The 25,778-nt window shown below is 50.4% G+C and overlaps 8 protein-coding genes across 8 annotated transcripts; 5 read left to right on the plus strand and 3 right to left on the minus strand.

The window, feature by feature from the left end:
- Nucleotides 1-493: 493 nt before the first annotated feature.
- COCVIDRAFT_109111 (hypothetical protein) lies at nucleotides 494-3,728 on the minus strand (the record flags this gene model as incomplete). Its single annotated transcript, XM_014697409.1, has 2 exons — nucleotides 494-3,649; nucleotides 3,702-3,728. The coding sequence occupies 2 exons, from the start codon at nucleotides 3,726-3,728 to the stop codon at nucleotides 494-496; spliced, it is 3,183 nt and encodes a 1,060-aa protein (XP_014552895.1).
- Nucleotides 3,729-4,318: 590 nt separating this feature from the next.
- COCVIDRAFT_29823 (hypothetical protein) lies at nucleotides 4,319-8,887 on the plus strand (the record flags this gene model as incomplete). Its single annotated transcript, XM_014697410.1, has 2 exons — nucleotides 4,319-4,705; nucleotides 4,757-8,887. The coding sequence occupies 2 exons, from the start codon at nucleotides 4,319-4,321 to the stop codon at nucleotides 8,885-8,887; spliced, it is 4,518 nt and encodes a 1,505-aa protein (XP_014552896.1).
- A 971-nt stretch (nucleotides 8,888-9,858) lies between these two features.
- COCVIDRAFT_109181 (hypothetical protein) lies at nucleotides 9,859-14,312 on the plus strand (the record flags this gene model as incomplete). Its single annotated transcript, XM_014697411.1, has 2 exons — nucleotides 9,859-12,105; nucleotides 12,162-14,312. 2 exons carry the CDS (start codon nucleotides 9,859-9,861, stop codon nucleotides 14,310-14,312), a joined length of 4,398 nt encoding a protein of 1,465 aa, XP_014552897.1.
- A 697-nt stretch (nucleotides 14,313-15,009) lies between these two features.
- Nucleotides 15,010-16,804, plus strand: COCVIDRAFT_109103 (hypothetical protein; the record flags this gene model as incomplete). Its single annotated transcript, XM_014697412.1, has 3 exons — nucleotides 15,010-15,301; nucleotides 15,398-15,973; nucleotides 16,041-16,804. 3 exons carry the CDS (start codon nucleotides 15,010-15,012, stop codon nucleotides 16,802-16,804), a joined length of 1,632 nt encoding a protein of 543 aa, XP_014552898.1.
- A 146-nt stretch (nucleotides 16,805-16,950) lies between these two features.
- COCVIDRAFT_109160 (hypothetical protein) lies at nucleotides 16,951-18,612 on the minus strand (the record flags this gene model as incomplete). Its single annotated transcript, XM_014697413.1, has 2 exons — nucleotides 16,951-18,392; nucleotides 18,444-18,612. The coding sequence occupies 2 exons, from the start codon at nucleotides 18,610-18,612 to the stop codon at nucleotides 16,951-16,953; spliced, it is 1,611 nt and encodes a 536-aa protein (XP_014552899.1).
- Nucleotides 18,613-19,106: 494 nt separating this feature from the next.
- On the plus strand, nucleotides 19,107-20,247 carry COCVIDRAFT_109169 (carbohydrate esterase family 4 protein; the record flags this gene model as incomplete). Its single annotated transcript, XM_014697414.1, has 4 exons — nucleotides 19,107-19,152; nucleotides 19,203-19,640; nucleotides 19,690-19,899; nucleotides 19,952-20,247. The coding sequence occupies 4 exons, from the start codon at nucleotides 19,107-19,109 to the stop codon at nucleotides 20,245-20,247; spliced, it is 990 nt and encodes a 329-aa protein (XP_014552900.1).
- A 572-nt stretch (nucleotides 20,248-20,819) lies between these two features.
- On the minus strand, nucleotides 20,820-22,076 carry COCVIDRAFT_19147 (hypothetical protein; the record flags this gene model as incomplete). The annotated part of the gene is made up of 2 exons (XM_014697378.1): nucleotides 20,820-22,025; nucleotides 22,074-22,076. 2 exons carry the CDS (start codon nucleotides 22,074-22,076, stop codon nucleotides 20,820-20,822), a joined length of 1,209 nt encoding a protein of 402 aa, XP_014552864.1.
- Nucleotides 22,077-23,744: 1,668 nt separating this feature from the next.
- Nucleotides 23,745-24,860, plus strand: COCVIDRAFT_109144 (hypothetical protein; the record flags this gene model as incomplete). The annotated part of the gene is made up of 3 exons (XM_014697415.1): nucleotides 23,745-23,998; nucleotides 24,057-24,123; nucleotides 24,177-24,860. 3 exons carry the CDS (start codon nucleotides 23,745-23,747, stop codon nucleotides 24,858-24,860), a joined length of 1,005 nt encoding a protein of 334 aa, XP_014552901.1.
- Between the last annotated feature and the right edge of the window lie 918 nt (nucleotides 24,861-25,778).

Consider the following 25,778-nt stretch of genomic DNA (forward strand, 5'->3'; position numbering starts at 1 on the left):
TCTAGATGCGCTGCGATTGAAATTCAGTTCGCATAAAGTAGAGCTCTGAGCACAGACTATCAAAACTATCATCTAGTATTGGCGTCAACGGCACCAGCAGACATGTCGAGTAATTCTTCAAAAGGATACACGTAACCGACTTTACACAAGCTACGAGTCGGGACATGTGTGAAGTGAACGGGAAACGGAGGGAGAACGAGTTATGAAATATACTTCCTTAAGTGTCTGCATATCTGAGAATGTAGGTAATTCTTCACTCTTCAATCGTTGGTGTTGCTCTATTAGGGCTTCTTGTTGGTTACCAAAGAAGACAATGTGTACGGATAACCCCAATCCTCAGTACCATGATGTTAGACAAAGGCTGAAGCCTGGATCCGGCAAATTCCATCGCGTTCTCTTAGCATCCGCGCATGACTTGATAACGGGTCGTGAAAATGTACAAATTAGTCCTGTGAAGCTTGGAATATATGCTTGCATTCGCTCAATACATGCTTCAAATCCGTACAAATTGCCAATGTGGTTTTCCAACCGGTAATTTGCCACAGATCTTTCTTGTCTGGGCCGCAGCGCCAGTGCCAGGAACGGAAGTAAGATATTGTTTACCGCTTTCATCTCGTCGACTGTTTTTATACAGCCGTAACCAAACAGCATCGGCATTGCTGCATTCAAGCGCTTGGAGTACGTTCTCATTTTCTAGAACTGGGTCTAGTATATTCAGTATCTCTTCGAACCGTTTAGCGCGGACAGTGACGTGTTCAGTGATAGCACATAGCAGCTTGACAAGACTATTCCAGATCATGCGCGAGGGTGTATCAATGTACGCTTCTGGTCGCGATAGTTTGGTAGTGGGATTCGCAGATATTGAAAGGCTCGTCATATCAGCCTCTATTCTGCCAGTACGCACTGCTTGCGTGCTTTTGGTACTGCTTTTGTTGGTGTCACTTTGCGTGTTGGTACGTTTATGCACCTTTTGTATAAGTGGCCATGCGTCATCGATTCTTGTCCTCATGAAATCCCCTGCATGTTCGCATATAAGCGCTATGGTATCGAGAGTACTAGATACAATGTATGCCTCGGGATCTTGGAGTCGAGGCAGCAGTACAGGCCATAGGGTGTTAATGAGTGGTAAAAATGAGTTTTCGTGTTTAGCGAGCGCAGGCATAGTTTTTTGGAGGAGGGATAGTAAAGAGTTGCGTAGTGAAGGAGAGGTGGTCGTCAAGTAGTGTTGTGTCAACTCGGAGATCTTGAGAAGAATGTTGAAGGTGCGAGGTGCTGGTGGTGGAGGCTCTTCTGTCTGGGATGGCGGATGTTCGTCCTCTTCACTGGGATTGCCGTTGGCATCTTCTGGATTCTTCTCTTCTTTCCAAGGATTCTGAGGGAAAGACTCTTTTGAGGCTTTCTTCTCTTCCTCTTCACGGCGTCGTGAGTCAGCTTTCAGCTTTTTGAGTGTTCCCACGACATTGGCCATTGTGGGCTCCATGCTTTGCTTGCTCTCATGCCGTTTGTTGCTGTCTGATGTGATTGCAAGTTGAGACGTTTTGACGCCTTCTTCGGTCATGCCTTTCAACACCGAGAACAATAGTTCTGCAAGCTTGGGATATCCGTGATATCTTTCCAAGGCTTCAAATATGCTATCAACAAGATCATCGAGATACGGCAGGAGAGATGGACCACACAACCGCATCATCATGAGCAAGACCTGCGGAGCTTGGGGTGAGACATCTCCATAGGCAAGTTTCAGACCAACTGCGTTGACGATGTAGTCGACGTTTTTGACGACCAGCTCTCCTGCATTTGCATACCCAGATTCGTCTGCAACAATATTCAGACATGTCAATGCATGTTCGCGCAGAGCCGTACTGGAACTTCCCAGGTAGTGAAGTATTGGATAAAGAACCTCGCTCAGCTCGGGCCGAAACTGAGTCTTGTACTGTTTAGCCTGTAATGCTACTGTCTCAAGCGCCAGGGCGAAGAAATGCCATGGTGTCTCTGTAGCTGGCTCGCGCTGATTGAGTAAAGAGAGGGAATACGAGTACAAATGGTCCAACAGCTCTTCCCTCGGATTTGGCGTTCCAAGATCCATGAAATCATCGATTGATGGATTGATTGCAGCCGCCTCCCTAACCAGATTGATTGATAGCCAGAAACTAGCCAGGCGCATTTCAGCTGTCCCCATATCGATGGAGCCCATGAGTGCTTGTACTACTGCCAGGGCTGAGTTGGACTTTGCAATCTCTTGGACTAGAAGCTTGAACTCTGACATCATGTCATCCTGGCCTTTGAACTGCAAGCTGATAGACGGAAAGGATAACGATTTCATGGAGTTTAGCGCGAGGGTGCGATCGGTGATGGTATTGTATGTGCTTTCATTCAACTCCTCCAAACCTTTTGCATCAGAAAAGACGGCAGAAACACCGTCGCGCAGGCTGTCGGCTAACCGCTCATCTAAGATGATTGGATCTTGTTCAAACAGCCTTAAGGAAACCGATATCTGGTTTACGATTCGGCGCCGATTGTGATCATCCTTGGATTGCATCAGTCGCGGTAGTGCCAGTATCCAGCCGTGCAAGCTTTCGCGTAAGAGATCGGAAAGCTTCCGGTCTACAAGTAACAGGCCTTTGAGTTCGTGCTCAATCGAGCCGCCCGAGCTTTCGTGACCAGCCAGACTAATCATGGTCTCGGTAGCCATGCTCGTGCAGAGAGAAAGCGGTATGCGGCAATCTTGTATGATGCACAAACAAAGCTTGAGAAGGGCTTGCCGAACTTCTGGTTTATCATGATCTCGCAGTTTGAAGACATTAGCGAGTGCAATCTTGATCTGCGAGGAGGTCGCCTGCAGCCAGGAAGTTGAACGGACTACTTTGATATTATCTTCCAAACCTTTAGTCGGATCTTCATCGGGTAGATTTTTGATCTTTGCGTCGCTCAGAAGGCGACCGAGGAGCAATGTGAATACACCCAAACCTTGCTCCACAACCCGAAAACCTGGTCGGTTACTGCTGCTTGGGGTCAAGACTTTGGTTAAAGATGAGATCATCCTAGGCAGAAAGCTCGCAAGAGCGTCGTCGTCTGCTATGGCATTGATGGTTGATTTTGTTGCACAAACGGCTTGGAATTTGATGTTATTAGCATTGCTATCTGTGAGGCTTTGGAGCATGACCAAGACTGCCTCTCCAAGAGCAGGGATGTTTGGGGTCGCCGTGATGACCTGTTGGCCCTCAGCTGTACGAGATACTCCTGTCATCAACTCGGAGATGCACTTCAGGGCCAAGGACTGGAGCTCTTCGGATGTAGCCGAGATACCGTTCTCCGCAGACGAGGGCTTGGCGAGGAAGGTGAAGAGAATGAGCAGCTGGCCAGACAGAGCTGGCTCCAGACGGCCTCCCCAACCCGCACATAGCAAGGTTGAAATGCACTCGAGGCAGATCTCGAGCGCGCGAACAGGTACTTGGCGCGAGATTCGCAACACTTGTGAAATGGGGACGAAGGCGTATTCGGTCAGCTTTGCATCCAGCAGACCGGGTTGGCTAGCCAGGGAGCGCAATGTAGTAAGCAGATCAGAAAGGGCATCTATCAAGTCCTTGCGAGCACTCTGGTTCTGCGAGAGGCTGGCAGTGACTTGCAACAGGCGAATGCATATTTGCTTCAGCTGAAAAAGGATTAGCGTAGGCGTAGGACATGGCGACGACGGTGCTGCTGACCCGTTGAAAGACTTGCTGTCTGTCCATGCTGTCTGTTTATTGAATTTTGGGAGGAAGAAGCAACCGTGGTTGGGTATGCAGCAAATGCAAGAGGAGTGCTGATCAGATGGTCTACCGGCTTTGGCTGCCAAGTGAAGAGAATGGCAGACTCAGAAAAGTGCAGTGTGGTGAATATGCCAGCCAAGCATATCGAGACAGCCAGAAAGGGCAGGCTACTCCGTATATCTATCCGCTGCGATGATTGTTGTGGATGCGGGGCGTGTGGTTTTGACAATGAATGAAATTATGGGCCAGGTATAGGTAGGCAGGGTGATGTGTAGTGTAAAGGCAGGACTAGACAAGAGTGGGTGGTGCGTCGCGTCCCACCGGACTAGCCAATGGCTAGCGCGTCACTGCTCAGAAAGTCGCAGCAGCCCCGGTTCCCCTCGACCACCTCGTCACGTCACGCTACTAATACATCATTATCAACCACCACCACGACCGCGTCGCCAGCCTGCTCCACCACGGCCACGCCCACCCACACATCCTGGCTCGGTTTGACGCGCCCAATTAGGCCCCTCTTGTGAAGGCGCACACCATTGTCCAAACCCTCTGAATTGTACGCGCAGCCACGCGACATGGCGCCTCGCAGTCGGCGGAGCGCAGCCGCTGCAGCTGAAGCTGTCCAAGAGGAGGAGCAACAGGAAGAGGAGCAGCAGCAGGAGGAGCAGGAGCAGCATGGCCTCAAGAAGCTCCGCTTTAAGCAGCCCTTGGTTGGCCGCCCAGGCAAGCCAGTGGGCGTCAGCGACCTCTTGACGCGACTAAAGGCACTTCTCGATGAACTGCGCACCATCGACCAGGAAGAGGCCCACCGCGACTCGCTCATGCCCGTCGCCGAGTCGCTCGCCCATCACAGCCTACTGCAGCACAAGGACAATGGCGTGCGCGCTTGGACCGTGTGCTGCATCGTCGACATGCTCAAGCTGTTTGCGCCTGATGCGCCATATCCCGCATCCAAGCTCAAGGTACACCATCCTTGCCCCCACGGCCCTCCCATATGCTGATAGATTCCCCAGGAAATCTTCTCCGTCATTATTCACAAGCTTCTTCCCCTCCTCGCCGACCCCTCGCACCCATACAACAGCCAGCACATGTACATTCTGCGCTCGCTTGCCGAATGGAAGAGCATTCTGCTCATTAACGAGATCCCGGGCTCTGACCAGCTCACCTCGGCCCTTTTCACCACCTGCTTCGATGTTCTGTCTGGCCCCTCCAAAGCCGAGGACCTGAGCAAGAACATTGAGCATAACATGACCGAGGTCCTTTCCACCATCATAGACGAGGCCCCATCAGTAACCCACGATGTTGTCGATGTCATAGTCGCACAGTTCCTCTGGGCAGACCCCATTACTCTCGGCGCTTCAAAGGGCAAGAAGAGCATCCAAGTGGATGCTAAGCAATCGACGCTGCGTCGCAAAGAGGCTCCGCCCGCATACAACATGGCCAAGAACGTCTGCAACTCGTTTCCCGACAAGATGGCGCGCCTGATTGGCAACTATTTCAGTTCCGTCATAGTCGACTTCACAAACTCTGGCACAACATACAAAGTCCATGACGCTGATGACGACTTACCAAAGGGCCCTTCCGAGGAGGACTTGAATGAGGCGCACAAAGCGCATCGCCTACTGCGCGAGCTGTGGAAATGCTGCCCGGGTGTCCTCCAGGACATCATCCCGCACTTACAGGATGAGCTCGCCACAGAGAACGTGCAGCTTCGTCAGCTTGCGACCGAGACCTTTGGTGACATGATTTCGGGAATTGGCGCGGCAGGCCCTCCTCCTCCACCCGACCTCGATCCGGTCGCATACCCCTCCCAAAGTCTGTCGCGAACAGAGTCTGTGCGACCTTTTGATTATCTCACGACTCCTGTTTCCATCAACTCATTTCCTACACAATACCCCGTTGCATATCATTCATTCCTTCAGCGCAAAAACGACAAATCGGCCGTTATACGCGCATCATGGACTACCGGCATTGGCCGCATTTTAATGACATCAGCTGGAGGCATTGGTCTTGATCTCGAAGAAGAGCAAAAACTGCTCAAACATTTTGCTGATTGTTTGATTGACAGTGACGAAAAGGTGCGGTTAGCGGCCGTCAAGGCAGTTGCGCACTTTGAGTTCAATGACATCGTTCGCAAACTAGGTAGCAACGGCGGCATGGCCGAAACTGGCTCTATCCTTTCCAACCTCGCAGATCGTGTCAAGGACAAAAAGAGCGTCATTCACTCAGAGTCCATGAAACTGCTTGGTAGGATTTGGGGCGTGGCGGCTGGTGCCATTGCCGAGGGCGACGAAATTATCAAGTCACTCTTGGGTCCTATCCCTTCACGCATTCTCGAGGCTTGCTACGTAAACGATCTTGAAATCAACGTCCAAGTCGACTTGGCGTTGTATGATTCATTGCTCCCTCTGGGATACCCGCCTCTAAAAGCAAAGGCGGCGCCCAACTCACAGGTGGTCAAGGATAGCCAAACAGCAAACGAACAAAATTACACGGAAGCAGACTTGGACAAAATTCGGACCGAGAGGCAACTCGTCCTTGTCAACGGGCTTGAAGAAAAGGCCAAAAAGGTTTTCTTTGCCAAGCAAGGAAACCAAGGCCCAGGCGCAAAGTACATGGAGCATTTCCTGAAGTTGTGTGAAGAATACAATGGCGGCGTGACTGATAAGAGCGGAAAGGATGTCACAACCAACCTCGAAGGCCTCATTACCTACTACGCAAAGACACTTCCGGACTCGACTAGGGTCAGGGACGATCTTTGGAAGTTTGCCAAGACCCATGATCGCCGCGCCTATGCCCTCATACGCTTTTGCATGGACCCAGCCAGTGACTACCGCAAGGTTTACAGGTCGATCAAAGAGCTCAGGAAGAGGATCGAGGATGGACCTGGTGCATCTCTGCTTGACACCCTCACCCCGCTCCTCTATCGTGTTAGCCTATTGTGTTACAACAAGAGCCATGTCCCGGCTGTGATTGAGTTCACTAGAACCGACAACAAGGGCCTCGGTGCCACTGCTCATGAACTTCTAAAGGAGATCTCTACGAAGCATCCCAAGGTGTTTTCCACTCACGTGAAAGATCTATGCAAGACACTTGAGAGCGAAGCACCAACCGCGACCAAACCGAATCCTCCTGGTGCTGTGGACGACCTCAAGGCTTGTGCCGCATTTGCAAGGAAATTTCCCACGGACATTCCCATGAACGGTAAAGATAGCCGAAAATTGGTGCAGAGTTTCTTGAACTTTGCATTCTACGGCACACCTCCACAGGCTGCCAAACATGCAATCACCATCATCATGAACAGCGACGATAAGAAGGAAATGCACGCAAAAGAGATTCTTACCAAGAGCATCAAAGGCTTTGAATATGGTGGTGCACATTGGCTTACAAAGCTGGCTGCGCTCAGCCAATTAGTTCTGCTTGCCCAGTCAGATTGTGAAGATGAGATGGATGCAGTGATTGAAGTTGCGATTCAGGAAGTCCTTCAAAAACCACACGCAACATCCGCCGAAGCTGATGCCGAATGGATGGAAACACCCGATGCCGATATTCAAGGTCGGTCCTGGGCCATCAAGATTCTTGTCAACCGACTGCGCTCGTTACCTGCCGAAGCGACCTCCAAGGAGGCTGTGCAGGATACATACACGCTACTGAACCGCTTTGTGCAGAACAATGGTGAAGGATCCACCGACGACAGCACTCCGGCTGCACACAAGTCGCGTCAGCGCCTCCTTGCAGCCAACTCTCTGCTCAAGCTTTCTTGTCATAAACGGCTCGACCCCTTCTTGACACCTGCGAACTTTGTTCAACTGGCTCTTGTGACGCACGACCCTTGTACCCAGGTACGCAAAGGCTTTGCTGACAAGCTGATGAAGTACCTTGGCCAAGGTCGTCTTCCTCCCCGCTTCTACACCATACTCTTTTTCCTCGCGCACGATCCGGACAAGAACATCAAAAACGGCACAATGACCTGGATCCGTGCACGTCGCGCTGCCTTTGCTGCACGAAAAGAAACTGTTTTAGAGTCGGTGTTTGCGAGATTGTTGAGTTTACTCGCCCACCACCCAGATTTTGACACCGAAGATGATACACTGAAGCTCATGTCGGAGTACATCTTGTACTATCTAAAGTGCGTGGCGACCGAAGAAAATTTGCCTCTCATCTTCCACGTTGCTCAACGTGTCAAAGGCGTTGCAGACGGAATTTCGCCTTCACGACAGGCTGATGAGAATCTGTACATCCTGTCTGATTTGGCACAAGCCCTGATCCGCTCATGGGAAGAGCAAAACAATTGGACCATGCAATTATACCCAGGAAAGATGAAGCTCCCATCTGGAATCTTCCGACCTCTCGAAAGTCATGAGCGGGCACAGGAAATTGCAATGAAGACATGGATCGGAGAAGACTTGGTGGACGAGCTCGATCCCCTTGTGCGAAAATACATTCGAAATAAGAAGCGGAAGGCTTCGGAGGGTGCAGAGAAGCCACGCAAGAAGGCCAAGGGTGACCGGCCTATCAAAGAGAAGAAGGCCAAGGCAGATCGACCTGTGAAAACACCCAAGAAGAAGAGGAGAAGCGGTGACGATGATGATGCAAGCGACGTTGATGGTGGTGTCGCTCCATCAAGCGGCCCCCGTAGGAAGAGCGATCGGCGGAGCACTGTGCACAAGAGCTACGTTGAGGTCTCAAGTGACGATGAAGACGCCGAGGCTGGTACTGAAGAAGTCGAAGAAGAAGATGCGGATGCTTCTGAGGACGAAGAAGCCGAGGACAGGTCAAGTCCCGCACCTGAAGAAGATGTGGAGATGGCTGATACAGAGACACCGGCTGAACAGGAAGCTGAAGCCACTGCGGAGGCATCCGAGCCTTCTTCAGAAGCCGAGCCTGAACCCGAACCCGCGCCGGTCAGAAAATCAGCCAGAGGCAAGGCTGCGGACAAGACCAACGGTGTCAAGTCTTCTCCTGCTCAAAAGCGCAAAGCTGCTGAGCCGGTCAAAGAGGACACACCACCCAAATCAGCAAAGAGCGCAACGAAAGCCAGAGCAACGAGGGCCAAGGCAAATGGAACTGCAGCGGCAGTCCCGTCAAGCCCAACTGCCAATGGTACACCCATTGTTCGGCGCAGCGGTCGCGCTCGTGCCTAAGATTCTGCTCTATATATGTCTTGACCTCATACAATATCAAGACTACTCCGTGCCTGGCACAAAATGGCGTTTCGAGACCGATATTTGTTTCACTCTGTTGTTAGATACCATAGTTGCGTCAGTCAGTATGTTTGTTTGCGGCAAAAAGGTAGTTTTGGATTTTGTTTAGCTGGGCGTCCAAGGAAATAAGTGTTGCTGTGGTTTTCACCCGCGGCCTACCAAGGAAGGTGGTAGCAATGAGGGAGTTTACTATCTCATGCATGTATCCAAGTCGTTCTTGTACACGTGTGACTCGCCCGTTTGTGGGGGCGGTAGAGTGTATATCTCAAGATACAATGAGGAATAGATAGCTCGAATAAGTTCATGTCATGTCGTTCGAATCTTCTATTCCATTGCTTTATGCTAGCAATGGATTTGTTGTAAAAATGGGATATCTGGATTACCGTGATGGGTGTAGATGCACTTTCACGATACTCACGTACCTACAGTCACGTGGGTTGACGCTACTATGTATGTACGTACATAAGAGCCAAAAGCTACTCTAAAGCAACTTGACACGCTTTGACACCACACATGTCATTGAGGACTTCGTACGACTTGGGCGTCTCGCATGTCTTCAATGTCTCGCCCAATTGGAGCGTATCACAGCCTTGTATCCACATGCATTCGGCTGTGCCTACGTAGTACCCCGCCTGAAGTGCAATACGATAACCTCACTATATTTACGTTAGTTGAACACAACAGTACAACCCCACCCCAGCTCAAAAGCGCTATCACAGCCTGCATATCTCATTGTGACAGCATAGCGCGGAATATTTGTGTCCTATCTTTTCCCATCGATGTTGAGGAGGGTGTGAAGGTCTTGCCAGATAGTAGACTCACCACCGCACGCTCTTGCTACTAGGCTACCGCGTTGAGACTCCTGCAATTCGTTCCTACTACATGCGCCGTGCTTGTTTTCCTTCAAAGGCATGCGTCTTCTCAAGGTTGAAGAAAATGGAGACTTCTCTTTCGCCGAGTTCGACGAAGACAGTAAACCGCCGTATGCGATACTTTCGCACAGGTGGGCGGAAGGGACAGAGGTAACCTTCGAAGATTTGCAAAGGAACATGGGCGAAGAAAAGCTCGGCTATGAAAAGATTCGTCTCTGCGGGAAACAAGCACAGCGAGATGGCTTGCAGTATTTCTGGGTCGATACTTGCTGCATTAACAAGGCAAACAAGGCTGAGCTGTCGCTGGCTATCCTGTCCATGTTTCGCTGGTACCGGGACTCGGCTCGATGTTATGCCTTTTTGTCTGATGTCTCGAGCCCACCTTTGGGCACTACCCTAGCATGCAGCCCGCAGGAATCCGAAGTCCAAAAAAGCGAATGGTTCACTCGAGGCTGGACACTTCAGGAGCTCCTCGCACCCAGATCGGTTGAGTTCTTCTCACGAGAATGGGAGAGGTTGGGCGATAGGAAGTCGCTAATACAACAAGTGCACGAGGCTACTGGGATCCCGCATCGAGCGCTGCAAGGAGGTGCATTGTCTCAATTCAGCGTCAGTGAGCGGTTGCGGTGGATTGAATACCGGCATACTACATGTCCAGAAGACAAAGCATATTCCCTAGCGGGTGTTTTTGACGTTGATCTGGCACCATGTTATGGCGAAGGTGTTGAGGGAGCGTTTAGGCGACTCCACGACGAGATCGACAAATCGACCCGATGTATTCAAGACTTATGTGGCACAGATTCGCGGAAAGACAAGCAGCGCATTGAGGAGATGAAGGGCGGCCTGTTGAAAGATGCGTACAATTGGGTCTTTCACAATGCTAGTTACACGCATTGGCACGCAGACCCGGAGAGCCGGGTGTTATGGGTCAAGGGTGACCCTGGCAAAGGCAAGACGATGTTGCTCTGTGGCATCATTGACGAATTGGAGACGTCTACCCCAATTAGGAACGCAACGACAGTGTCTTACTTCTTCTGCCAGGCCAATGACCCGCGGATTAATAGCGCTACAGCTGTGCTACGTGGATTGTTGTACTCGCTTGTGAGCCAGCAGCTATCACTCGTGTCTTGTGTGCGTAAAAAGTACGATCACATAGGCAGAGCAATGTTTGAGGACGTAAACGCATGGATTACCTTGGAAGACATTTTTACGGATGTGCTACAGAACCCGGACCTTCTTCCCACTACTTACCTGATCATCGATGCGTTAGACGAGTGTGTTACCGACTTACCAAAGCTTCTTGATTTTATCATAAAGAATTCTTCTGCCTCCCGCGTCAAGTGGATTGTTTCTAGCCGCAACTGGCCAGAAATCGAAGAACGCCTAGAGCAAGCTGGCCCCAAAATCAGGTTGAGCCTCGAGCTAAATCTGACTTCTGTTTCTAAGGCGGTCCGAGTTTTCATTGAGCAGAGGGTTTTTGAACTTGCGAAGCAGAACAATTACGACAAGGGGACCCGGCGCGCCGTGCTAGATCATCTAGCGCTGAATGCGAACGACACATTTCTCTGGGTAGCGCTGGTGTGCCAGCATCTTGAAGTGACAGCGAGGCGGAATGTCCTGAGGAAATTACAGTTGTTTCCACCTGGATTAGATGCCCTATACGAACGAATGCTGCAACATATTAGTAGGAAGGACGATGCTGAACTCTGCAAACATGTGCTGGCTGCAGTCACGCTCGTCTACCGGCCTATCACGCTTAAAGAGGTTGTAACGCTTGTCGCGCCACTCGAAGATGCGACTAGTGACGCAGAGTTACGAGAGATCATCGGTCTTTGTGGCTCCTTTCTCACTTTGCGAGAACAGACTTTGCATTTTGTGCACCAGTCAGCCAAAGACTTTCTTCTTACCAAGGCTTCCCAGGAAATTTTCCCAGTTGGACAAAAAGCTATTCATCATACCATCTTTGCCAGATCACTTCAAGTCATGTCAACAACCCTAAAAAGGGACATTTACGGACTGAAAGTAATAGGCACGCTGATCGAAGACGTTAAGAAGCCTACACCGGACCCATTGGCAGCAGTCTCTTATTCCTGTGTTTACTGGATCGACCATCTATGCGAATTAAAGTCTGCACCTTCCACGTCTGATCCAGAACACCTGCGAGATGGAGGGATTATTGATGGGTTTCTGAAAAAAACCTTTCTATACTGGCTAGAATCCCTCAGTCTTTGTAATAGTATGTCGTACGGAGTAGTTTCGGTTAACAAGCTGCATATATTAGCACGGGTATGTCTGCACTAAACAGCTCTGATATGTATAGATTCTATACTGATCGTAGCCAGGAACATGGAGAGGCAACTCTCTTCACTCAGCTTGTATATGATGCCTATCGTTTTATTATGTATCACAAGCAAACGATTGAACTTGGCCCCCTCCAAGCATACATATCTGCGTTATTATTCAGCCCAACAGACAGTCTCATCAGAAAGGCTTACCATCATGAAGCAGCTGAATGTATTTCGATCACAACAGCCATGTCAAGCACCTGGAGCGAATGTGTACAAACGCTTGAGGGACATGAAGGTCCTGTCTCCTCAGTAGCCTTCTCTCATGACTCGTCGCGTGTCATATCTGGGTCCTATGATAGCACGGTCAGGGTCTGGGACGCCAGCAGCGGCGCCAGCCTTCTCACACTGAAAGGCCATACCACTCTTGTGACATCGGTGGCCTTCTCCCATGACTCGTCACGAGTCGCCTCAGGGTCATTTGATACCACGATAAGGATATGGGATAGCAACAGCGGCATCTGTCTTCTAACACTAAGAGGCCATAACGAACGTATCAACTCAGTGGCCTTCTCTTGTGATTCCTCATGGGTTGCCTCCGGATCACTTGACTCCACTGTCAAGATCTGGAACTCATACAGTGGAGATTGTATCCAGACATTTGATCATGGCTATGAAGTTAGCTTAGTAGCCTTCTCTCACGGCTCTACCCGATTAGTATCAGTATGTGTGAAGGGCACAGCGATGGAAGTAAGGGTCTGGGACCTAAACGAAGGCAAACTTCTAAAGACCTTTGGAGATGCTGGCAACGACTTAAAATCAGTATTCTTCTCGCATGATTGTGCTAGAATTGCGTTGAGCACATGGGAATCTGAAGAAAAAACCATTTCAATCTTGGATTTGGACACTGGCGAGTGGCTGGCGACACTCAGCGGGCATATTGATGACATTCGTTCGGTCAATTTCAATCGCAACTCGACCCAGTTAATATCTGGATCAAGCAACGGTACTATCGAGCTCTGGGATGCGATCACTGGAGAGTGTCTTCGAACATATAAAGGTCATACTGAAGATGTTAATTCAGTAGCCTTCTCTCACGACTCAATTTATCTGGTATCTGGGTCATCCGACGACACAATCAAAATCTGGGATGCAAGTAGTACTTTGTGCCTTCAGAACTCAAGGGAACATAGTGGTGAAGCTATATCAATAGTCCTTTCTCCTGACTCGGCACTACTAGCATGCGCATACAGCAACGCCACAATCAAAATCTGGCACGTGAGTAGTGGAAAGTTTCTACAAACCCTCACGCGCCTTGATCATGAGGCCACTATGTGGGAGGTCTACCATTCTGCGATCCTCTCAATTGCCTTTTCTCATGACTCAAACTTGCTAGGATCTGGATCAAATGACGGAACAATCATAATATGGGACCTAAGTAACGGTCAATGTCTTCGAAAAATACTCAACAACTATCCTGTCCGCGATTTAGTATTCTCACACAACTCTGCCTGGCTGGCGTCGGAATCCTCAACCTCAGAGGGTTGTACTAGTAAGCTGTGGGATCTGAGCAGTGGCAAGTGCATCCGAAACTTCGCCTGTCATGATACATGGGCTGAAAAAAATCATATCGGATCGGTAGCCATGTCCCACGACTCGGAACAGCTAGCAATGGCATCTCGAAGCTTCATAATTCATATTTGGAACACTAACAATAGTAAGAGACTCCAGACGCTGGAAGGTCATAGTAATATGGTCCTCTCAATAGCTTTCTCCTTTGACTCGGCGTTTCTTGCATCTGGATCAGCCGACCATACAGTGAAGATTTGGGATTTAAAGCACGGTGTCTGCCTTCAGACTTACGAAACTGATACATGGATCTTACATATGACATTTGAAACAACTGGGCCGTATCTTCATATCGGCATTGGCACTATCGATATTAGCGCTGCTTTAGGCGTATCGTTACCCTCAAATGATTTGGAGCCTTGCATTCCTCGATATCACGGCATTGGGCTAAGTCACAATACAGAGTGGATAACATGTGATTCAAAGCTCGTTGCTCGGATACCTCCTGAATATCGGCCACGACGTGTGGTCTGGCCAGGACAAATGATTGTGTCGGGGAATACTATTGCCATCGTTATCAATTCGGGAATCGTCTGGATATGTCAAGTCGACGTCAATAAGCTTTTATCTCTGGAATGATAATCTTCTCGTCTGTTGGACTATGATATCTCTGTTCTAGGTGCCTAAAGACAATACCGATGTACACCTACTGCTGATTTGCCACGATGCAGTTTCGAGTACCTCTAGAAAATCGGAATAGACTCCATGTTTTCTACCTCTGGTTCGCTAACGTTTGTTGATGTATATGTCTGATAAACTATGGGAGAAATTTTCAACGAATCTGTAATTGTCGCACCCTCAGTGAATAACTATGCGACTTCCCCACCAAGAACGATTCTTGCGGGTCTCATGCCAATTAGGATAGACTGGGCGCGACTCCTCACATGCTGTTCTTTTCAAAGCGATGATCCGAAGAACCCTGAACCATCTTCTTGAGATCCATCCAATACCACTGGGCGAACCAAAATGAAGGGACTTGTAGCTACCCTATCATTGCTACGCATTCGAATGCCACCGCCCGAAGCTGAACCAAACACAGTCTTCACAACTATCTTCCTAGAAAGTATAGAATAATGCCGCACACTGCTATCTCGGTTTTGAAAGGCAATCAGGAAATCTACTATCCTTCACGCACCGCACCGCCCATCTCAAGCAAAACCACACCCACATTAATGAGTGAACAACCACCACGCCCTCAACTCGGCAACTGTCTCCCCATCACCGCCCTCCACAGCGGAAACCCCAATCCTCCCCCTTTCTACAAACGACCCTCAAAATGCCGTCGCGGACAGCAGCACCCGCCACAATAGCTGAGCGACGAACCGCCGCCGACGCAATCATCCTCCACCAAATCAACCACCTCCCCCGCAAAAAACTCCTCATCGTCTTCTCCGTCCTCGCCATCTCGCACGTCGTCTGCTTCATCGACCAGACAGGCATCGGTGTCGCGCTCTCGACCATCGGCCGCGAACTTGACGCCGAAGACACGATTAGCTGGGCCGGCACGAGCGCGCTGATTGCGAATACGATTTTCCATGTCCTGTATGGACGGATGAGTGATTTATTCGGTACGTTTCTTGCGCTCTTTCTACTTCCAACTACGTTTGTGCTCTCGAGGAAAGGAAGAGAGAGAAGATAATGTGGACTGACGTTGTGGTGTACAGGTCGAAAATCCGTTCTCTTAACCGCCCTAGCCCTCCTCTCCATCTCCTCTCTCCTCTGCGGTCTCGCTCTCAACGCAAAAATGCTTTACGTATTCCGCGCGGTATCCGGTGTGGCGAACGGGGGCGTCGTGTCGCTCTCCTCGATGATCGTGTCCGATATCGTTACGTTGAAAGAGCGGGGGAAGTGGCAGGGTATGATTGGGGCGTGTGTTGGGATTGGCAACATGGCTGGCCCGTTTATCGCAGCGGCGTTTGTGCAAAAGAGTACGTGGAGAGGGTTCTTCTGGATGCTGAGTCCTATTGCGGCGCTTTGCGGGGTTTTGTGCTTGTTTGTGCTGCCGACGCCGGTGGATCAGCCCAGGGCGGATGTCAAGACGGTCATGAAGAGGATTGATTATGGGGGCATATTTTTCGGAAGTGCGGCGCTGTTGCTGCTGCTTATCCCGATTGCGGGGGGTGGAGATTATTTCGAGTGGAATTCGCCGATGGTGATTTCCATGCTGGTGCTTGGGGGGTGCTGTGTGCTCGTTTTCGTGTACATTGAGCACAGGGTAGCGGTGCTGCCTATGATGCCGCGTACGTTTGTTCCCTTCCCGAACACCCTTTTCATATGACTTACTAATTTTCCTGTTTATCGCTCTAGTAACTCTCTTCAAATCCGGTCCCGTATCCGTCATGCTGATCCAAAACTTCCTCTTCGGAATGGTCGCCTACTCGCAAACTTACTACCTCCCCCTCTTCATGCAAAACGCACGCCGCCTCTCTCCCATCACCTCCGCTTGCCTCATGCTCCCCATTTTCGCTTCGCAGACGCTTTCTTCCATCGCTTCGGGCCAGTACATGTCACGCTCCGGACGCTACGGCGAAGTCATCTGGACCGGTTTTTTCTTGTGGACCCTCGGCGTAGGACTAACATGCATCTTCTCCCTGGACACGCCACTGTGGGCTATCGCACTCATCCTCGCTATTCAGGGCACTGGTGTTGGCGCAGTTTTTCAACCCGTGCTCGTCGCGCTACAAGCACACTGTTCAAAAGCTCATCGTGCAATCGTCATCTCCAACCGCAACTTCATCAGGAGTCTTGGCGGCGCAGTCGGTCTGGCAGTTTCAGCGGCGACACTCCAGAGCTCGTTGTATAATGCTATGCCGGTCGAGTTTCGTCCCCTGATGCTTAGCTCGTATGACACGCCGCCGTTCGAGACAATGGATGATAGGCAGATTCGGCTCATTCTGAAGGCATATGCGACGGCTAGTCGGACGGTTTTTATTGTGAATGTGCCTTTGATGGTACTGTGCCTGATGGGGTGTTTCTTGATAAAGGATGAGGGACTCATGCATCAGCAGGAGGACAAGGGCATCGAGAAGACGATCAGTCGAGACGAGGAATCATGTCATACCGGTAAGTAATTAGGGATGGACAACAGGATGCAAAGGTCGACCGTGGGGGGGGGTTGTTTTTCCAAAGACAAAAGTCATTCCATCATTCCCTTCACTAGTACAGTATTTTATATCATACTTCAATAAAAGTCCAGTGTTCCAACGTCTTCTTCTCCTCACCAATGTCTCCAATCCCACTCCCTTTCCCACGCATAGGCCGCTTCCAAAACTTCCATCTCTCCCCACCACTTCCCTACAATCTGCATGCTAACCGGCAACCGAACTCCATCCCGCACACCTGGCCCTTCCAAAACTTCCAAGAACCCAATGGGGAGTGCAAGCGCTGGATGCCCACTTTGATTAAATGGTGCCGTATTCGACGTCAACCCAACCTGTTTCGCTACCTGCTCCAGCGGTGTCGCATCAGCAGGTGGATGGCTCGTCGCTATATACGGTAGCGTAGGCGTAAGCAACAAGTCATACTCGCTCAGCACCGCATCATACGCATCGCGCAGCTGTCTGGATAGATTGGTCGCTTTGGCAAGGAGATTCGGGAACTGTTGTGTTGCATATAGTCCATTTAGGTAAACGTTTTTAGTAGAAGGATAGGCTTCATCCCAGCTTTCCGGGACTGCTGCGGCTTGCTGGAAGAGGGTGTTCAGGGGAAGCATTTGATGTGTACGACGCCCAAATGGACCGCTAGTTTTGCTTAGGAAGCCTCCGACTTTGGAAATGCCAGTCCATATTGCGGCGCCTTTAGCGTGCAGGGGGATGGAAACTTGGGTTACGGTCGCACCTAGTGAGTTGTATTTTGAGGCTGCGGCGAGGAAGGTTTGGACTACGCGGTTGTCCATGGCGGGTGTGGAGAGGGATTCGGTTATTATTGCAAATTTTCTGCCTTGGAGGGGTTTTTCTAGGGGAAGGTTGGCGATGGAAGTGTAAAGGGGGATCTTAGAGGGGTGTGGTGCTGCGAAAGAGCGATCGTCAATGTCATCATTGCCTGCGATAGCTTCGAGGAGAAGAGCATTTTCGAACACGGTGCGTGTCATGGGGCCGATGTGGTCGTTGGTTGGCTCATTGCTACCACATCCCGTGTATGGGACGAGTCCAAATGTTGGCTTCAGACCTACGATGCCGCAATTGGCAGCTGGGACACGAATACTTCCTCCTTGATCTGCACCAATCGCTCCATCGGCTTCGCCTAGCGCGACAATTACTCCTGATCCGCTAGAACTTCCCCCTGCACTATAACCTTTTGCGAATGGGTTTTCGACTATGCCAGTACCAGAGGAGTGGCTTGTTGCCGAGTGACATAGATTTTCGCAAACAGCTTTCCCCAAGATACGTCCGCCGGATTCCAAGATACGGGTTGTGACTGTTGCATCAAGATCTGGAACGTAGTCTTTGATGAAGTTGGTGCCTAGTAGCATAGGCACGCCCTTGATAGCTACGTTGTCCTTCAAAACAAAAGTCTTGTCGTGCAGCTTGCCTTTACCGTCAGCGAGCTTGTCAATAATGTTACACTTCCACGCCCACGCTCCATTAGTGTTTTCTGATTGCTCTGGAAAATGTACATTTTCTCTCGGAAAACGATTTTCATCCACATGTGGGACGTAGTCTATTAATGCTCAGCTCAAGTCTTGCAACTCATTGTCTTTCTGCAGCCTACCGTCCATAGCCATCAGCTGTTCACTCGCATCATGGAAAACCGCGAGTAGGCGTCGATAGTCTTCCTTCTCTTTTCCATCTATTGACATGCCGAGCTGTGAGCAAAGCTTGTCTAGGGTTTCCGTCGTGATAGGGCTGCCATGGCTCGCATCCAGTGAGAACACCGACATGCTTCTTTCTATTTGAGAAATCTGTAATTCTTTCAGTTGTTTGAATGGTCCCCAAGATCAATTTCCAGTAAGAAGAACGACAACGGTGATGCGCGTTCAAAATTTTTGATGTGTACTAACACATTGCTAAATCGAAATAGGATTTGACACATATTGCTTAGAAGATGTCCTGATAAGAAAGCACTTCTAGGAGGGACCTTAGTGCTCCAGACGATACAAACGAATTTAGGCGATGTTCTGAGAGGAACGATAACAATGATGCGGGGTTGGTGGGTCGCGTTGCCCATCATCGGAATCGTTACTCCCGATCAACCAGCCTGCCAGTAACAACGACCGTAGACAAGCAGCTTCCGTTTGTAGAAAGATAACGATGGCTCGGGTTTTAGATAATTGGATACATATGGAGAAAGATAATGCGATCCCACATCAGGGATCCCAAAACACCTCACCTTCTGATTTTCGAGTGTCTTTGGGAACGCCCTAGTTAATCCATCATGGCCCATGTTGAAGAGTCACTACAACTGCCACGAGACTTTGAAGGTGCGAAAATTTGCAGTAATAGCACCTCTAATACTTACAACTTGATTCAGGTTTTGGAGAAGACGGCCATGATGCGCAATGGCCAAATGGAGCTCGAATAGCCATTTCGTTTGTTCTAAACTATGAAGAAGGTGGAGAGAGAAATCCTATGGATGGAGATGGTACCAGCGAACCCTATCTCTGGGAAAAAGGTCCATCGGGAGGTGGGAGGGAGCAACGGCATCTTAATGGTGAGCAGGACTACGAGTATGGTAGTCGATGCGGCTCTTGGCGCATACTGCGCTTGATGAAAGAGTTTGGCTGGAACATGACTCTATGGGCTATTTCTGTAGCCATGGAAAGGAATCCCTCGTTTGCCAAAGCGTGTGTCAGGGAAGGCCATGAAATCGGCGCGCATGGCTACAGGTGGTTGGATATATGGGATTATTCACTTGAGGAAGACAAAGCATACATCAAGAAGACGTGCAAGGCGCTAGAGGCGGCTACTGGTATGTGTTTTCGAATACTGTTGCTGAAGTTGAGCTGATCAGTGTATAGGAGAGTTTCCGGTTGGAGCATATTTTGGAAGAGGTACGCCGAATACAGCTAGCTTACTCCCTATCATGTGGAAAGAGATGGGCCACAAAATGTTATATACCTCCGAAGTGTATAATGAAGATTCTCCTTATTGGATCGATCTTCCATGGGAGAAAACACTCCCGGATGAAGAGAAAGAAGGCTTGTTGATGCTGCCATATAACTACGACTGTAAGCAAGAGTCATATTGTAAGTTTTAGTCGCGAGCTAACACCGAGATAAGGCAATGATGGGAAGTTCCATATGCTTCCAGGTTTTGTCAGTTCAGCCGGCGCTGTATATGAGCAGTATCTGAAAGACACGTTTGACTGCCTATACAGGGAAGGCGGGAAGATGATGACGATACCCTTGCATTCCAGGATAGCAGGTAAGCCAGGAAGATCCGAAAGTCTTCGAAATTTCATGAAGTACATTTCTCAGAAAGAAGGGGTTTGGGTAGCGACGCGAAGAGATATTGCAAACCATTACCGCAAGACGTTTCCTTACAAGCCGGGGTCGAAGACTGGTGGGCTCAGCTAGCTTGAATGACTACTTCTGAAAGCCTGTTTATTTTTCAAAGGAAACGATTGAGTGAATGCAGCCGAATTTCCGTTACAGCGAGTTTCTTCAAGATGTTCGCCCCGATCCAGAGTAGATTACCCCAACGTTATCAACGACTACTAGTTCAAATGCCGACATCTCCGACCCGACATCGGCATTTTCGTGCCGACATCTTATCACCTTATCATGCACACTCATAGCTTGCATTCTGAACATATACTATCTAAGCTTGAATGATCTGGTGATTTATCGGGGCTATTGCCGAGCTTAGAGACAAAGTCAGAAATGAAGAGATCAGAACGGTCCTGGGAACGTTTACCCCCACGTGTTCCGCTGAGTCTAGTCCGAAGAGGGAATAGTCTACGGCGAACCAGGACCGGCCCGTTAGTGTGAGATTAGATTCCACCTAAAAAGAACAATCAAGATCACTCAAGATGCAAATAGGAGACGATGCGACAGGCTTGTCATTTAAAAAAATTGCTCCTAAGAAAATACGAACCAACTCAATACGACCTTGTTTCCCCAAACACCCCCTCATCCTAGCGACATGTTCAGATTCGCCAGAGAGACTGCTGTGCGCGCTCCCAGTGGTCCCGATCCCGGATGTAACGGGGGTTCTGCGCTACAATGGAGCAGGGCAGGAAGCGCGATTGATCAATATCATATACTACGCTACCGCTGACGCCCTGCAAAGAGCTCTCAATAGCAACCTCGCACATGGTATGGCACTTGCCTCCCCAGTGGCCGGCGATTGCTTCCCGAACCCATTTCTGCTCCAGCTGTTGCTTCAGCTCCAACGTCTTGGTCTCGAGCGTAGCAATCTCGAGATGGCGAAGTGCGTCCATGATGATCGCAGCGGCCGGCGCTTCACGAATCTCCAGAGCCTTATCGTCTGTCGACAGGGGCTCGAGTCCGACAAATCGGCCAAGACCAAACTTTCCGACTTCTCTGTTGAGGAACGCGATGGCATCGATGAGAGGGAATTTGTTGCCATCCACTGAGACGAGGTTTCCATTCTCGAACCGAAGTGTGAGCTTCTGAGGTGGGTGGTCCTCGTGGCGTCGGGTCCATTGGTAAGCATCTTCTGGAATGCAGAAGCCTTCTGGGTCACCCAGAGGACCATCTTCGAATTCTCGGCACCAGAGATTCTCATCGCCACTGAGCTTGCGTTCGGACATGATAGTCAGTCCGGCGACGCTGAGTTCTTCCGCCTTCCTCTCTCGCGAGACGACGGAGTGCGGGTATGGGCTACCAAACTGTCCAGGGAAACCAAGACGGCGAATGCAGTTGTTAAGCCTAGGCAGACTGTTCTGCGATAGATTGGCTGTATGGAGCAGCAAACCAGCACTGACCTCTTTGGCGTAGTCGGTGATGAGGCGCGCGATGACAGGGCGGGTAAGGGAGCTGCTGACGGGGAAGAGGCCCAGATACATGGCATGGGCGCGAATAGCGGGCATGACACCTTCCTTGACAAATGCCTCGCGGCCGTCAAGAAGCTTGAACTTGGCGCCAAAATGGGCGGCGTGCTTGGTAAGGCTCTCCTCCTCAACTGGCGCTCCAACATCAACTGCCACGGCATGGATGTTGGTAAAGCCGAGCTGTTGAAGACGGAGGAGCAGATAGGTGCTGTCCAGGCCGCCGCTGAACATAGTTACGACAGGCGCATCTCGGCTCTCGAACCTCGCAAGCTGCTCGAAACTCTCAATGGGCTTGGTTTCCTTGGGGAGGGCGTCGTTGACACCGTTGACTTTTAGGCCCTGCGCTTGTTAACATGGAAATCGAAAGACACCGTGGTATTTCCATACCATGACTGCAATTGTGAGAAATTGATGGAGGGAATAAAAGATAAGTTATTTTATGAGATGAGTGCGAGAAGTAGGATTGTAACTATCAAGCAATGAGTGAAGAATGAATCCAGTGTCAGGTTGGTTTGCCAGGCTTTATACCTCGCGAGTGCACTACCTTCTCGTGGCGAAATATCGCTATGTCCGTTGACTCTTCGACCGACCCTTGGCCGATATCGCCAACCGGCGCTACAAGCCGTGATACTGAAGGACATACATGCATTCGAGGGAATGTCGCAAGGGTGTAGCTGCAGAAGTCAGCTGCACTTTGGAAGCAGCTCACCGCCAATGGAGGTTACAATCTGCCATTACAAAGAAACACTCAGCTGTAACCAAATTCTTTCAAAACAGATGATCAAACCCGAAGCTAGGAAAGACTACCTACCATGCCAGCTCAGCCGCACGGTTCGGGGCATACTACTGGATCTGGGCTGGATCCTTCACCGGTATACACTTCCTCGAGACAATGCCCTCAGAATCGCCTTCTCATGGTAGCAGTAGGATGCACGTGGGGCTCTGCTACAAAACGGTTCATGTGGTGTACTGCATTTCTCCATCAGCGTGTCTGAAACGATAGACAAAGGCGTGCCACTAGCATGGCCCGATAGTGGACTGCTAGCACTTACCCGCCTAAATTTAGGATCTAGATTCATCGGCTGTACGACGAATCCTTCCCCAGATCTACAGCAGCGGGCCGCGTCAGCGGTTACAAGTAAGAGTTCATGCAGATGGGTTGCCCTGCGTCTATGGGCTTACCCTTGGCGTGGTGTACAGGAAGGCTAGCGGCCGGGTAATATCAACTGTTCCCCCACCAATCACGAGCATCAACACCATACAACGCTGCGACTAATTGGGAAAGTACGACAGATTGCACCATTCCTGCAGAATAATCACAGAGGGCGCCTGAACGGATCTGGAATATGCGGCATATGGCCAGTACTGCACCACTGTGGACCACAATTAGCAAGAGCCTATATGGAGTTTAGTGCTCGTGGTACAAGGAGTACTTACCTGGTGTATACACGTTTTGATCTAGTTTCTTTTTCTAACCTCCTGCATATGCTGACTGGGCCTTTCCAAGGCATCCATCGAGTAGCAGGCATGGTAACATGCAGGACACCGGCTCCACTTGCCCTACCGTCTGACAACCATCCTTCACCGCGGCTCAACGGCATCAGCAGACCGGCTAAGGCCGACAAGAGCACACTCCAGACCAACCTCAACCTCTACATCTTTGCCACGATGGGGTGGACCGACATCGGCAGTTGCTTCGAGGACGGTGAGGATTCGCTCCAGCTGTAGAAGCGCTTCAGGAAACACTGCTGTGTCCTTTTCCGCGGACCGTTTTTGGCAATTTCCCCAGCTTAGTGGTGTAACATGTCGAGGTCGGGAGAGTCTAGCGCGTGGCAAGACTCACTCTCCCAATGCTTCACCGCGGTGACTTTCGTTCAACAAAGAGAAATGTGACTATGGAAAGGGGACGCCTGACGAAGGATCCCAAGGCAATGTCAACTCTTGCTGCCAGTCTTTGAGGATATAAGCTTCACTGAAGCCGCAGCTATCTCGACATCCAACTCATTCAAACATCAGCTTCTCCATCAAGCATCTTCACTATCTCATTTCTCTCTCACAATGGCTATCAGCGAGTCTATCATCGTTTCCAAATCTTTGCCTACTATTCACCTCGATCGCCTTCGAGCCAACGATGCTCAGGAGAGCAAGAACTTGCTCAATGCTTGCAGAACCCATGGGTTCTTCTATCTCAATCTGAATAGCGACCCTGAGCTATGCAATCTGTGGAAGAAGATGCTCCAGAACATTGCGCAATACTTCAACCAGCCTCTTGACATCAAGATGCGCGATGCCCGTGGCAGTGATAACTTTGGGTAAGCACACACTTAGACAATGATTTAGTCTCCATACAGACACTGACCTTCTTTCCAGCTACGAGCCCATGGGCACCGAAGCAGGCCCCAACCCAAAGACCAGAGACGGCTACGAATCCCTCAAGGTACAGCATACCCCATCCTAGCACGCAAATCCAGACTGACCTGCTCCTTCCAGTTCTCGCGCCGAGAATTCCTCAAAGGATCCTCCGACCTCACCACCTCCATCCGCGCAAAGGAAGACTGCTTCTTCTCCTTCATCGACCACGCCCACACCATCACCCTGATGATCCTCTCCCGCCTCTCCACGCAACTAGGCCTAACCGGCGCCTCCCGCTTTGAGGCCCACCACGCCGACCCAGGCCCATCCCTCTCCACCCTCGGGCTGCTCCGCTACCCCAAACACGAAGGCGCCAGCGCCGCCGAGCCCCAAAACGTCGGCCACAACAAGCACACCGACGTCGGCACCCTGACTTTCCTGCTCGCCGCCCAGTGGGGCCTCCAGTACCTCTCGCTTACGAGCCGCCGCTGGGAATTCATCGAGCCGCGCGCCGGCCACGCTATCATCAATGTAGGCGACAGCCTACGCTTCCTCTCTGGTGGCAAGCTGGCTAGCGTCGTCCACCGCGTTGTGCCCCTGCACAAGACGCAGCTTGAGGACCGTTACAGCATGGCCTACTTTTTGCGCATGAATGATGGCGGTATCTTTAATGATACGTCCAGCAAGAAGTGGACCGCAAAGGAGTGGCACGATTTCAAGTTTGGTGTCTTCAAGGACCCTAATACGCTGGATGCTGAGGGTCGCTTTCTTACGGGCATGATGATTGAGGAGTTGGAGGGCCCGATTTTGGTTGCGCCATAGATGGCTTGCGGAGAGGGGACTAGAGTACGGTTTGTGCGGGATAGTAGGATCTGGAATTGTGGGCGTTTTTTTCTGGGCGGGCCGCCTAACGGATGTGGGGGGTTTTCTATGTTTCCTTTTGTGATGGGTTTCTTTTGAAAATCGCGTATTGTATGGTACTCGATTAGATGTTTCCTTTGGTATTTGCTAGGGTACTCAAAATACATTCTTTGCTTGAATACAACTTCGCATATGTTTGTTCTTGTGCTCAAGTGATGGTTGCAGCTCATTGGTTGCCAAAGCTCATTGGCACTACTACTATCCGAGATAACTACAACCACATAATAGAAACATATACATCAAATCCACTCAATACTTGACATAGAGCAATAGCCACAAAGACCAATACCATCTCTCATTTACTCAGCTAAACCCAAGCTTACAATCAGCACACTAATACTCAAACGTGTTCCCACCAGCCAAACCCCTCTACTACTCCTCCTCTCCTTTACCATCCTTCCAACTACATCCTCTCCCCACTCACGTGCCTGCGCCAAACCCCCCACCAATCTCCTTGCCGCTCCCCAAAGCCATCCATCGGAGCATCACTGCACCTCCCCGCTGAAAAGACCACAACCCAGGCTCCTCCTCGCTTACCTCCATGCAACACCTTGCATACAAAAGGTGGGACTGAAAGCCCGAAACGCCACGCATCTAGCCCCCGCCCGGCCCCCCCCGTCCGCATCCTCCCTGCTATATGCAGAAGAGCGAACGTGGGGGAGAGTGGGGGGTGTAAGCAGAAAAAGCCAAGTAGGCAAAGAGCGAAAAGTGGATCTTTGGACCCTTTGAACATTTTATCTTGGTTGAAGGGGGAGAGTGGGGGAGGAGAGATCGTTACTGGAAGTGTTAGGTGGGAAGGGTGGATGGGGGGGGGGGGGG

This window comes from Bipolaris victoriae, assembly GCF_000527765.1.
Source record: "Bipolaris victoriae FI3 unplaced genomic scaffold scaffold_99, whole genome shotgun sequence".
Classification (NCBI taxonomy): Eukaryota; Fungi; Ascomycota; class Dothideomycetes; order Pleosporales; family Pleosporaceae; genus Bipolaris; species Bipolaris victoriae.